At 53.6% G+C, this 13,622-nt stretch overlaps 1 protein-coding gene across 2 annotated transcripts in view; it reads left to right on the plus strand.

Moving 5' to 3' along the window:
• The window catches only part of RIMS4 (regulating synaptic membrane exocytosis 4), a 56,532-nt gene extending 42,962 nt beyond the window's left edge, over positions 1-13,570 (plus strand). For both annotated transcript variants that reach the window (XM_019748537.3, XM_019748531.3), the window contains exons 3-6: positions 6,478-6,590; positions 6,875-6,976; positions 7,582-7,721; positions 9,044-13,570. In XM_019748537.3, coding sequence (XP_019604096.1) covers positions 6,478-6,590; positions 6,875-6,976; positions 7,582-7,721; positions 9,044-9,262 — 574 coding nt within the window. In that variant the 3' untranslated portion in view covers positions 9,263-13,570. The remainder of the gene's footprint in view (positions 1-6,477; positions 6,591-6,874; positions 6,977-7,581; positions 7,722-9,043) is intronic.
• The last annotated feature ends 52 nt before the right edge of the window (positions 13,571-13,622 follow it).

Consider the following 13,622-nt stretch of genomic DNA (forward strand, 5'->3'; position numbering starts at 1 on the left):
CCTCACCTGTGTGTGTTATCCCATCCACACCTGGTGTTACAACTTTCCGTCCATTTCAACAGCCCTCCTTCCCCTCTTCGCAGTAATTCTTAGGCTGCAATCCTTCTGACACTCATTTCCACAAGCAAACTTCAGGTCATCTTCAAACAAGGTGAAGCCCCATGTTTATGGTATTTACTCATTTCTTAACCACTTAATGTAAGACTATGCTCCCATTTTTACTATGGTCCTGGCTTGAACTGACCGTATGGTAGGCTCAGCCAGTCTGAGGGATGGTGGATGGACGGGTGGACGTGTGGGACAGGTGGTTGTGAATGGATGGACAGAGAGCCCGTAAAACACTAAAACCTTTCAGAACCATGTAACCCATAAACACCACGAGGGCAGTGCAGCCTTTTAATTCCCGATGCAATTGAGACAGGCCTGGAAAAGGGACTAGAGTCAAACCCCCAATAACCCAGTTACTCCTGTAACCATCGAGAGCACAGAAAATCCAGGGCTGAACTGAGCTCGAAGATTAATAATAAAAGACAAATGGGTTTCAGCTCCTCAGAAAAAACTAACAAGATTTGAAATGCAGGTAATCTCATTTCACCATTAACACAAAAATAAAAGGCCCGTGCAACATAGGTTGTAGTCCTGTTTCAAGCCTCTGCATGGCGTGTGCCCCTGGGAGGAACCAGCTGCTTCAACCCTCCGTCCCCCCCGCCCCCCCGTACCCCCAGATGGCCTGAGCTTGGTCTCAGGCATCCAGATGCTGCACCTTCTAACAAGTTTGGCCCCAGAAATGCCATGAAAAGGCTCCCGCTGGCTGGGCAGCGGGGACCAGCAGCCATGGTATTGCAAGCCTTTATTCATCCAGCAAACACTGTGCCAGGCCCTCTGCTAAGCGCCTTGCCTGTCTATCTCATGGATTCTCCCCAACAACCCAGCAAGGCGATTACAATGTATTCCCGTTTTATACATGAGGAGACAGCACCTCAGAGAGGTTACAAAACCTACCCCAGGTTGCCCAGCACTAGAATACAATCCAGTCTTAACCACTGTATTTTCCCAGTTTAGGACCAGCTGAAGGGTTCGGCAGTCAACATTTATTGAGTTCCTACTGCATGCGAGGCATGGTGTACATGGTAGCATGCATAGGTACTTAATAACTCAGCAAGCTCTTTCCTACCCCTTTGCAAATGGATCCAATGAGCAGAGATTTTCGATACCTTTAAAACGGGTAATGCACAGGCGTCCCACCAGTGCAATGGCTGCACACTGTTCATTAGGGAGGGTGTGGTCTTGTTTGCAGATAAGAAGATTCAAGTGCAGAGACACCAGCATCTTGCCAGAGGTCACACAGCAGGCAGGTGTCTAGCGAGGGGTAGAAGCAGCTCTGACTTTGTATCCTCTGCCTTGCGTGCTACTCCTGGCAAGACCCCAAGGTGGAGTGGGGTCCCCGATGCAGTTGGTCCTCTGGCTGGCAGGGACCTGCCATCACTGTATTCTTCCTTCCTCCATGGAGGATGTGATAACCCGTTCAGGGTTTCTGGGGCATCTGCCTGGTTCCTTGGCAGCCGGCGAGGCACCCTGGGATGGGAAATCAGGCAGCCGCCCAAATATTATAAACAATTACTGCTAATTACCAGGCCTGCCAGTTCCCCATTGTCTGCTCACAATCCCACCAGGAACCGAGGAGCAGACGATGATGGTGTTGGAGGAAACTTTCAATTTCAGGCTGTAGAAGCCCAGCTCTGCCAGGGGCTTGGAATCCAAGAGGCAACGCTGTTTCTCGGGCTTCTGGAGACCAGACAGACCCTCCTCACAAATAGGAGCCTGGACCGTCCCCCCACCCCCCACCCCTGCCCAGATGGCCAGGAGGATGGATGGGGTGAAAAAGAGACTGGGTATGAAAGAAAGGCCATGTCACTGGCCTTTGTGAGACAGCCTAGTTCCTAGCTGTGGTGCTATTATTAATTCAGGGTCTTTGGGTTTGTAAGAATGACAGGTACACATTTCTATCCCCAGATAGTTAAGTTATTTTTTCCGTCATTTCTCTATGACACTGTTGCATAATTGTGGAGATAATAGATTCGGAAACGCGACTACTTGGATTCAAATACTGCTCTGCCTCTGTTTGGGCTTGGCCTTCTCTGGCGTGCGGCAGGAACATATGCTCCCCTCTGGGCGTGGAGGGACCACAGAGCCTCAGGCTCTCACAGGTTTACTTGACAAGACGCCAGGCAGCCATTTCTGCAAAGCTTCGAGCCCTTCCCTTAGTTCTGCCTAATAAGGAGGATGGCAGAAGTCCCCTGTGCTTTCAGATGCCCAAACCCAGCTAGGGGTTCCTGTCATCCTCCAGCGCCACCATCCCAGCCGGGGGACCCAGACCTGTGAGCACCCTCCAGTGTCAGCACCCTGCTGTCCCCGCCTCACATCCCCTGCCCTCCCTGGCTGGGGATTTGTCGTTTGCTTGTTTATTTGGGGGCAGGGCAGCCCAGTTTTGCACCTATCCTTGTAAGTCTCTTTCTTTTTAGATTTGAAGCTCAAAAGCCAAGAATCTGACTGTTTTGTTCCCTGGATACTGCCTGAATGAGATATGGTAGCAGGGGATGGTAGGAAATTATGAAAATGAAAAGCACGCAGGCTAACATATCAAATTATTGTCCTGCCAGCGACTCTGCCGATAAGTAAAAACAGAATGTGTTGGAACCGCGCTGGGGTCTCTAACGTGGAAGGGGAGAGCTGAGCAGGCAGGGCTGGGTAGCTAGTAGTTTGGGGCTCTTTGCGAGGGCAGACCATTCACACAGCTCAGTCCTTGTGACTTTCAGTCTCTGGGATTCTCTTTTTTATTTTCTAGACAGTCTGTTTGAGCTTGGGTCAACTGTCTACCCCCGGATCCATCAACTCTGGCCAGGGGACAGGGTCACTGGATTTAAGTAAAGCCAGTTGGCAATAACCAGCCCCTTCAATGACTTACGTTTATTTCTTGCTCATGCAAACTTCAATACAGGCGTTTTCTGGTGGCTTGGCCCCAGGCTCCTTTTCTCTTGTGGCTTCACCATCCTTAGGGCCTCAGGACCCTCTGCTGGTGACACTGATGTGGGAGGTCTTGGGGTTTGTTTCTAATCGTGGTAAAACTCACACAATATCGAATTTACCATCATAACCATTTTTAAGTGGATGGTCCAGTGGCAGTAAGTACGTTCACCTTCGCACTGTGACGCTACCATCCCCACCATCCATCCCCAGAGCTCTTTTCATTGGGTGAGAGTGCAACTCTACACTCATTAAACCATACTCTCCGTCCCCCAGTCTTCCTAGCTTCTGTCAACACCATTCCACTTTCTGTCTCTATGAACTTGACTCTTGACATATGTGGAATCATAGAGTATTTGTCCGTTTGTGACTGGCTTATTTCATTTAGGGTAAGATCTTCAAGGTCCATCCCTGTTGTAACATGTGTCAGAACGAGGACCATTTCCTTGTAATAATATTCCCCTGTGTGTGTATACACCGCGTCTTGCTTATCCATTCATCCATCGATGGACACTTGGATTGCTTCTAGCTTTCGGCTATTGCGAATCATGCTTCTATGAACATGAGTGTACAAATATCTCTTAGAAACTGTGCCTTCCAATTTTTTCTTTTTTGGTATATACCAAGTGGAATTGCTGGGTCACATGGTAGTTATAATTTTAGTTTTTGGAGGCACCGCCTTACTGTTTTCCACAACGGCTGTACCATTTTACACCCCCACCAACAGTGCACAAGGATTCCAGTTTCTCCACATCTTTGCCAACACTTGTTGTTTTGTGTTTTAAATTTTGTGTTGTTTTTGATAGCAGCTATTTTAACGGGTGTGAGATGGCATGTGGGAGGTTTTTATGGGGTAGGCCTGGAAGTGGACCACATTACTTCAGCTGACATCCATTGGCCACACTTAGTTACAAAGCTGGGAAATGGATCGAGCTGTGTACCCAGGAGGAAAAGGTGAACACATAGCATTTACCACGCTCAGAAACACACACTAGGCTCTAGCAGCCCACCGCGTGTGTGGGGACCAATCCCAGACGAGGGGACGTTATTGTATGCCAGGGCAGCCAGCTTAAAGGTGTCTTCCACAAGCAATCCCAGGTTCAAATCCTGCCTCTCCCACCCTCTCACTGTGTGACCTTACGCAAGTGGCTTTCCCTTTGCTGAACCTCGGTTTCCTTGCATGTCAACTGAGTAAAATCATGCCTCCTTCAATAGAATCACTGCCGGAGTCACACCAGAAAGTACGATCCATGAGGACAGCACTTTGTATTGTTCACTCTTATAGCCCCAGAGCTTGGAAGGGTGCTGACACATAGTAGGGCCTGGGTTCTGAGGTACCTATCCCAAGGTGGGTGGGGAGGGGACTGGTTGTGCCTCGTTATAGTGTCTTTTTTAGTTGTTTCTTTAGGAGCAACACATTTGCCCAGCATAATGATAAGTTGCATATGGGGTTTTCTCTGGTCCCTTTGGCAGCTTGCCTGGAACTTTATCCATAAAGGGGCAAAATACTATTGGGTAACGTGAATCAGGAAGTCAGCTGGTGTAGCAGCAAGCACTGCCCTTGTGCAGACCATAGCATAGAAAGGCAGGTGTCTTTCTCACTCTGGGCCTCAGTCTTCTAATCTTCTAATTGGCTGGATTACAGAACATTCTCCTGTCACTCTTTGCTGAGCAAGTGGGTGAACCCTTTGCCAACCGTGAGATTTTGTGAATTAGCACTCAGGTATAAGGGCCAGAAAGGTTTGGTTCAAGCGTCAGGGAGCACAGCGAGCACACCTAGATTGGGAAGAGCTGGAGGCAGGAAGAGAGGACCCTATTGTATTGTTATCTCTGAAATATTTGGGGAAAGGTAAAAGAGCAGACTGGTTCGGAAGCATAAGCGGGTATCCATGCTGGGTGGAACCAGAAACCCAACCTTCCTTGGAAGCTCCTCCTGCTCCTTTAAGGCCAAGATCCCAGCAGGTCCCCCAAGAGGGGAGTTCTGGGTGGGGTGGGGGTGGGGCAGTCTCAGGGCAGTGAACAAAGTCTGCAGTGCCCTTGCGGCCCAAGGCAGCTCACTTCTCCTACTCAAAGCCTCCCTGGCTGCTCTGTGAAACCTGGCGCACAGTAGGTGCTTATTAAAAGTTAACTGTTACTTTTGGAACTTGCCCAGTTGGAAAGTCACCTGGGATTGGTGTTAGCAGTATCTAAGTACTGACTCTGCCTGGCGAGCTCTGCAGCTTTAGACCAGCTGAAGCTGGGCGTCCTCATCTGAATAATGGTGCTAAAGCTAAAAAAACAAACAAGCAACCTCCTGTGATGGTTTGCTCCTGAAGAGAATCGCGGTACCTCGGGCATGGAAACTTACTGCCTCACCTCATTTAATACAGCAGACCTAGGAGATGGGAACATTGTTATTCCCATTTCAGAGATGGGAAAGAGAAACTAAAATCGGCTTAAGCAAAATATATTATTACTATAATTGTTGTTATTGACTTGTGCAACCAAGAAAAGATGAAGGGTCTTGCTTCAGGCAGAGCTTGATGCTGGAGCTCACACAGTGCCACCAGTTGCATGGCTTCGTTCGTGGACTCCAGATGGTAGCAAGAGAGGTTCCAGTCTTTTGTCTCAGGTTCACGTCTGGTGGGAAAAGAGAGCTTCTCACCCACTACAGTTCAAAGAAAGGTTCCCGGCCACATACTTGGGGGCTGAATTGGGCCACACGTCTGTCTCTGAGCCAATCGCTGGTCAAGGAAAGGAATGCCCTGATTGGCCAGACTGAGCTGATGCCACCCTCTGGAGCCTGGTCTGCTCCGCTCCATGGGAATCATGTCTTGGAGAGGGGGCTCCCCCAAAGGAGCTTTGAGGTTTTGTTCCCCAAGGAAGGGGGTAGACATTGGGCAGCCCACAGCAGCAGCAAATGCAGACCTCCGAGGCCAAGTTACTGGGCGTGTGTATCTCAAACTGTCAGAGGCAAGCATGTCTTCTGGAGCTCGTGTTAAAAGACAGGTTCTGAGTCAGCAGATGGGCGTGGAGTAGGGTGCAGTTCTGTTTCTAATTAGCTCCCAGGCCGTGCTGCTGGCCTCTGGAGCACTCTTTGAGTGTCATGGCATTAAACCGCAGGAGCCAGGCACTGACAAGCATCTTCTCCCGTGACTCCTACAACCACCCCAAGAGGCAGGTGTCACCGTACCCATTTCCCAGAGGTGGAACCGAAGACTCGGCAAGGAGAGAGAGGGAGATGGTACAGGACACAAAAGCTGCCCCCTAGAATGTTGGACTCAGAGCTGAGGTTCTAGGGCCATGAAGATAGAAGGACAGACAGAGACAGGACACGGGTCTGCGGAGGCTGGGTGGTAGATGTGGACAGAACTGGCGTGGCACGTGGGACGTTCTGGAGCTGACCGCCTGAATCATCACAGCCCTCTGTCAGCTCTGGAACATTTGTTTTTGTCTCCTCCTTTCTTCTTGCAGCCTTAACTACGGGGGAGTCTGCCTGGCATCGGATGCCCAGTTCAGTGACTTCCTGGGCAGCATGGGACCAGCGCAGTTTGTGGGCCGCCAGACCCTGGCCACCACGCCAATGGGTGAGTGTCCCAAGATGTGTTCCAAAGTGTGTGTGGGGGGTCCCCCCAGAATCCCTGCATCTCTTCTGCCTTGGCTGCCTCTGCTGAGGACCTAGCCTAGAGCCTGGTCTACACCTGCCAAGCCCTCAGCAGAGCGCGGGCATGCAGTGTGGGAGTTGGTCCTGGTCTTGTTTGGGGCTGGGAGCAGGGGAAGGGGATTTGCTCCCTATGCAGAGAGGAGGATCTGAGTCCTTGGCTGAGCTTCGAGGCCACTTCCCAGTCTCATCTCTTGAGGCCTCTTGCAGGAGACGTGGAGATCGGCTTGCAGGAGCGGAATGGCCAGCTCGAGGTGGACATCATCCAGGCTCGGGGACTGACAGCCAAGCCAGGCTCCAAGACTCTGCCAGGTGTGGCACGCCCTCCCCCTGCAAGGTGGGGGTGGAGGTAGGGAGGGGGGCTAGAAGAGAAAATTGAGCCCCACTGTGGGGGACCCCTTTGTTGCAACTCTGGTGACTCACACAGAACTGGTGATTTAGGGTTTATTCTGGGGAACCAGTTGAAATCGTCAGCTGGCCTTGTTATCCTCCCACTGAACTGAGCTACTAGAGGGCAGAGACCATTTTTCCTGTTTATGGTTATACCCCAGTGCCAGGTAGGGTGCTTGGCACACCGTGGGCGCCCAGTAAACATTTGTTGAGTGAATGGCTGGCGATGACTGTATAAGCCAGGGAAGGGATAGGTGAGTCAGAGACAGAGGCAACAGGTGAGTACAGGGTGAGCAAAGGCAGCAGGGAGGCAGGCAGGACCACCCAAGGGGGTGGAGCAGGTCCCACCCAACCCTGGCTGCACCCTACCGCCCACACCCACCATCCACTTGCCCCCTTTGCCTCCTCCCTAGAGCCCACAAGGGTGATCCGATCCCAGTGGTGGGTGGGTGGCCTCCTTCTGCTGTGCCCTTTGCCCGCCATTTGAGGCCCACACTGGAACTCACCCTGCTGGCCTCTGTCCCCAGCGGCCTACATCAAGGCCTATCTGTTGGAGAATGGCGTCTGCATTGCCAAGAAGAAGACCAAAGTCGCTCGCAAGTCACTGGACCCACTGTATAACCAGGTGCTGCTGTTTCCTGAGAGTCCCCAGGGCAAAGTCCTGCAGGTGAGGGGCATGGTGTGTGTGTGTGTGTGTGTGTGTGTGTGTGTGTACGCGCGAACGCACACGCACGGTACCAGAGGGAGAGGGAGGTACTCCTGGGGAGGGCCTTGCCTGGAGGACACAGAGCACTGTGGTTGAGGGGAGCTCCACAACCCACTGTGCATCTCTGAACAGGTTTCTTTCCGAGCCTCAGCTTCTTCATCTGTAAAAGGGGGACACTGATCATACCTACTGATAACAGTGACCGTGAAATGTGTGCTCTGTGCAAGAAAAGTATTTGCAGGTTTGACCTGTAGTACGTGCTCTACAAATGGCTTCCAACAGCATCACTATTAACAACCTGCTCTGGAGGCCAGGGCCGTGGGCTGGAGCGCACTGATAATAGACTGGGAGCCTTCTGGGGACCCACACAGGTGTTTGGCCCTCCGGCCGTTCGGAGGGTCCCAGTGGTGACTCAGACCTGGAGCTAGAAAGAGCTGCCTGTCGTGGGGACAGGCAAGGCCCAGGTCAGGTGGCTGCAGGAGCCACAGGCCCATCCTCTCGGAGCTGTCACTTGGGCACCTCTGGCTTGTACCTCAATTTTGTGCTCCTCACCTGGGCGGGCAAAGCAAATGAGGATGGGGCCAAGGGGTCACAAGCTGCCAAGGTAGTGGGACTTCTGCCAAACTGGGAAGCCCAGGTCCTGTCTAGGACAGTTTCTCCGCCTGAGGGTGAGACCCATCAGGGAGCTGTGAAATCAGTTTAGCCAGTCTCGGCAACTTTTCCTTTAATGGAATGGAATAGGAGAGAAAACACTTGTCACCCTTAGTAATGGAAGTCTTCTTTGGGGGGGGCACTTGCTTCCGTGGTGAAGCCCAGGTGGGCACAGGTGAGGCTGTCTTACCGGTGACCCTTGTCAAAAAAAGTGTGAAAAATCCCTTCTCGTCTAGAGGCATGCAAACACAATTTTGAAACAACCCAAGGGCCATCCACTCTTCATGTTTCACGAGTGGGTTTCTGAGGCTCTGGAAGCAGAGGGTGCGTGGGGGGAAGCAGGTAGAGAACGCACGATATAGGGTCAGCCCTCCGACTTGGGTTCAAAGATGGGGCATGTGGAGGATGGCATAGAGTGGAGAGGGCGAGACTGGAGGCAGGAAGCCCGCCAGCCAGGGGAGCCATGACGGCAGCGCTGGAGCCAGGAAAATACGGTTGGACTTGAGCAATTTTTAGGGGGTCAGACCCATAGGGCTCAACGGTGAATGGGGCGTGGGGGTGACCTCGGGGTCTGGTTCTGGGCCTGAGCGTGGCGTTGGAGGGTTGGAAACACTGTGTCTCTCGCCCCGCAGGTGATCGTGTGGGGGAACTACGGCCGGATGGAGCGGAAGCAGTTCATGGGAGTGGCCCGTGTGCTGTTAGAGGAGCTGGACCTGACCACCCTGGCCGTGGGCTGGTACAAGCTCTTCCCCACCTCCTCCATGGTGGACCCAGCCACAGGGCCCCTGCTCCGGCAGGCATCCCAGTTGTCCCTCGAGAGCACCGTGGGGCCCTGCGGCGAGCGATCTTAATGCCAGGGCTGGGGAGGGGCTCCCCGAGATGGCCTGGAGACCACCCAGCCCCGACCTGGGGTGACCCCAGGCCCAGGGGCACCTTGAACAGAGGAGGATGGAGTTCTCCCCCACAGTGGGGAAGCAGAGCGGGGAGACCTGCCCCCCTTGAGACCCTCCTCACCCCTTCTTTGCCTCCTGTCCCGACACCTTTCCTCTCCTAACGGGATTGGCTGCACTTTTGACTTGGCTGGTTCTTGACCTGGTGGATGTGGCTGCAATCCGGAGAAGGGAAAGACTGAGGTGGCAGAGCACACCATTCTCCTGCCCCAGACACTGTCTGACCGTTCCCCCTTTTTTGCGTCCTCGGAAGCTCGCTGCCCAGAGCCAAGTCCAGAACCCAGCGGCCATCTCCATGGTGCCAATTACCAGCAAGTGTCTTTCCTGCGGCACCGGGTTCAGGCAGCTACACCTGCCCCAAAGCTGATGGGGCAGCTTTGCAAGGATCCGGAGCCAGCTCCGGGGGGCCCAGAGCCCCCCACTTGAAGAGGAGCTCAGGCCTCCCTCCACCTGCCCGTGGAAGGAGCTTTGCCGCAGCCTGTCCAAGTCCATTTGTCTGTCCCCTCCTGCCTGCCCCTCTTCTGGTGGCTCTAGGAATTGGGGTCCAGCAGGGACCAAAGGAAAGGAGGAGGTGCCCAGGGCCTGGCACAGACCCCCAGGGTGCCTTACTCTGTGGGATTGCAACAGGTTACTTTGGAAACTATCGGACTGGGAAGAACTGTCATCTGCGTTTTGGTGGAGGAGCTATGGGACCCTGATTTTCCAGAACCCCAAGCCCAGGAAGCTCACCATCTCTGTATTTTGGGGTGCTGGATTGGAGAGGGAGTTTGGGGAAAGCTGGGAGTAGGACTGGTGGTGCCAAGGTGAGAGTTTCCCAAATAGGGGAATCCCTTCTTATTGGATGAGATCAAAGGTCATCTTGTCTACCCCTCTGCCTCCAGGCGAGGGGTCTGGGGAGGCAACAGAGCTCCCCTATTTTAGTCTTTTTAAACAAACCATGTGTACTAAGGGCAGAACCCACTGCCCCGGCCTCCATTACCTTGGCTCAAGGAGAGAAGGAGAGTGCAGAGGTGGTGAGTGTAAGAAGTGGGAGATTCCTTCTCAAGCAGACCTGGGTAGCTGCCTTCCTGGCCCAGCCCTCCCCAGGTCTTCCCTTAGGAAGCCCTTTTGCATGCCGGGGAGGACACGGGCTGGCCCCTCTTTATAGAAGCACATTTCTGCCACCTCCCCTGGGAGGCACCCAGCAGCCCACCACCCCTTATTATTACCCAGTCCCTGCTGTGTAGGGCGTAGGCCAGGTTAGCTGGGTAGATTTAGTGTTCCAAGCCCTGGGGCCTGTTCTTAGCTTGCATATAGTTCTCACGGAGTCCCAGGATGGGGTGGAGAGGAGATGCAAGTACATTCCAGGAGACCCCTGTCTCCTCGCTGGCCCGGGCCTGGCGCTCAGGAGGCCAGCCCCTCCTCCTCCCCCTGCCTTCCCCTCCTCCTGTAGGGTTCTAGCTGGAGCTGCCCCCTATACTCAGATGTTCTGATTTATTACCCTTGGTACTGATTCTATTTATGAAGCACTCCTGAGGATCTGGTCCTTGGTGGAGGGGGCCTGGGCTCCATTAAAAGGCGGTCTTTTTCCACTGAGGATACCCGGCTGTGTCTGGTCCCGCCTTGTCCCTGGTTCCACTATAGGCTACTGACCAGGCGATTCCTTCACCTGGCATTCCTCCCCCCACCCCCACCCCCACCGCACCCCCAGCCTACTTGAGTCCTGGGCATCCTTTCAAGTCTGGTTGGGTTCAGTTGCCTCCATGGAGCTTCTCACACTGCACTGGGAAGGGGTGATGGAGAATCCCCTTCATCCAGGAGACCTTCAGAGCTCCCTGGGTTTGAGGGGGTGGAACCCCGAGACTGGGACCGGAGGCAGCCGGGCTCTGGGTGGACTGGTATCTGAGGCCCAAACCAGCCCTTCCTCCATTTTTTTTTAACCCATGTGACTTCTCTGCTGTCTGTGTATTACTCACCATTTGGAATATTTTGAGCCAGGAGAGTGCCTCCCCTCTCTCTGCAGCCGTCACCGCTCTGGTTGTGCAGAGGTAGTTTTCAAAGACAGGAAGAACCTAACTGTCCCAGCCCGAGGGAGAGGGGGCTTGGGGCCCCCCAGCCTGAACCTGCCCTCTGGTGTCTGCACAGCCTTTATAGAGAGAGAGAGAGAGAGCTCCAAAGCAATAACACCATCCTGGGGGTGGTCCCTAAGGGCCCCCTCACTGACTTTCTTGTTTGTTTTGTGACATCTCAGCTCACCTCCTGGAGGGGTGGGGTGAGTGGGGGCCGGAGCCCTGTTTCTTTGTATCATCGTTGTGAGCACGTGCCCCCTCCCTTCCAAGGGGCTCCGAGCACTGGGCATGGGAACCACCTTCTGTCCTTACCAAGGGAAAGGGATTTGGGGAGGGGGTGACTCTTCTTATTAGCTTTGGGAACCTCCAAGCCCAGCCTGTCCCCACTGCTATCAGATCCTTTGCAGCTCAAACTCCACCATTTAGAGAGGACCAGAGAGGATAGAGTTGGGGGATTCAGAGTGGGGAGGCTGGGGTCTCTCGGAGATGATATTTTTTTTTCAATCTCTAGGCCAAAGGTCACATGCAGGGGTAGCGTGGGAGGGACTTGTCTCCACTTTCCTTCTCCAGAATCCACTTTTCATACTAAAGGGAAAGGAGCTTTAGTAAAGTCATTTCCATTTTACAGATGAGGAGACTGAGGCCCAGAGCAGGAAGAGCCGCCTCGGGTCACCTGTGAGTTCAATGACACCCTCAACCTGGGCCGCCTCCTCCCACCTGAGGCTGAGCTAGAGCCTGGGCAGGACGAGTAACCTGCCCATTTCTCACGACCTTTCCTCCTCCCCTCCCAGTGGCCTTGAAACGATGGGCAGGGCCAATTGTAGCCCATCTGAGAGATGAGGAAACTGAGGCCCAGAGTCAGCAAACAAGCAGTGGGAACAGAACGGGTTCCACTGTGCTTCCTTCCTTCACAGGCCAGAAGACCATCAATCCAGGGCATGTCTGCCATGATAAATATTTGTGGCCTTTAAGCCCTGGGCCACCCAGCCCTGCTTGGTTCCATCTCCATGGGCCAGTAACTTTTCCGGACCTGGGTTTGGGGAAGAGGGTTGCCATAGAGACCTAGCTCTCCTGGGGTTCAAGCCCAACTGACTAAGGGTGCACAGGATTTGGCCCAGGCCTTGCTGACTGGGTGGGGGCTCCCGCCGAGGGGCCATAATCCTCCAGGACCAACTTGAGAGAGGTAAGAAGCAGCAGGTTCTGCGGGGGGGCTATGAGGGAGTGAAGTGGCTGTAGTTCACCTTATCTTTAGGAAATCCTCACCAAAGCTTCCAAGGTAATAACGTCTGATCTTCCTGTAGTACTTTCCAAATGTTTTTGTTTTCAGAGTGCTTTTACCTCCAGTGGACCCTCACAGGAGCCCCTGGGCAGTAGGTGGGGCCTCTATTATTAGCCCCATTTTAAAGAGGGGGAAGCTGCGGCCCTGGGAGGGGAAGGCACCTGCTAAGATCCTGCTGTGAGTGAGTGGCAGAGCCTGGACCAGAACTCAGTTCTGCAACAGTTCAGAGCTCTTCTATACTGGGAGGTAAAGCAGTTCAGGGGGTGGTTATGCACTTTACAAGCTGATTCACCATCCAGTTCCTTAAACCAGGAGCTCCTGGGCACACTTCGGTGTCCAACACAGCCCTGAGCCCCACTCCCCTTGGAGCACAGCTGTTGCATCAGGCAAGGCCACCTGCATTTATTTATTGAGCAGCAGCGCTGTGCCAGGCCCAGGGGACCGAGCTGTCCCTGTTCCCCTGTAATGACTCCTGCAGCTCTCTGGGAGGGCCCTGTGTCTGTATAGCAGCACCTCAGAGTGAATGGGAGGCTTTCATATCCATGAGCATCTGACTCACAAACCCTGTGGAGAGGCTGACCGTGCCCATTTTATTCATAGCTTCTGTGAGAGCAAAGTGGAGACTTGAACCCGGGGCCTCAGGCATCACATCTGAAGGCCTGTCACTGGATGGCTGCCTCCTGAGGGGGTGGCAGGAAGGCAGGACGCCGGGTCCGGGTCCGCAGGCTGGGGCCCTTGCCACCTCTCCCTCATTCCCTGTCTGGGAGCACAGGCCTTTGAGGTGGGAGGGTTTCTGGGGCCCCTGGGTTGGAGTGGGTCACATTGCATTGTGTTCATGACCATGTAGCTCATGTTGAAAATTAAAGTTTTTGGCTTTTCTAACCTGGCTTGCTGTTTTGTGTTGGGACAGTTCTATCTGGGAAGCTGGGGGCAG

The sequence above is a fragment of the Rhinolophus sinicus genome, chromosome 13 (assembly GCF_057876585.1).
Source record: "Rhinolophus sinicus isolate RSI-liver-muscle chromosome 13, RSI-T2T, whole genome shotgun sequence".
NCBI classification, from domain to species: Eukaryota; Metazoa; Chordata; class Mammalia; order Chiroptera; family Rhinolophidae; genus Rhinolophus; species Rhinolophus sinicus.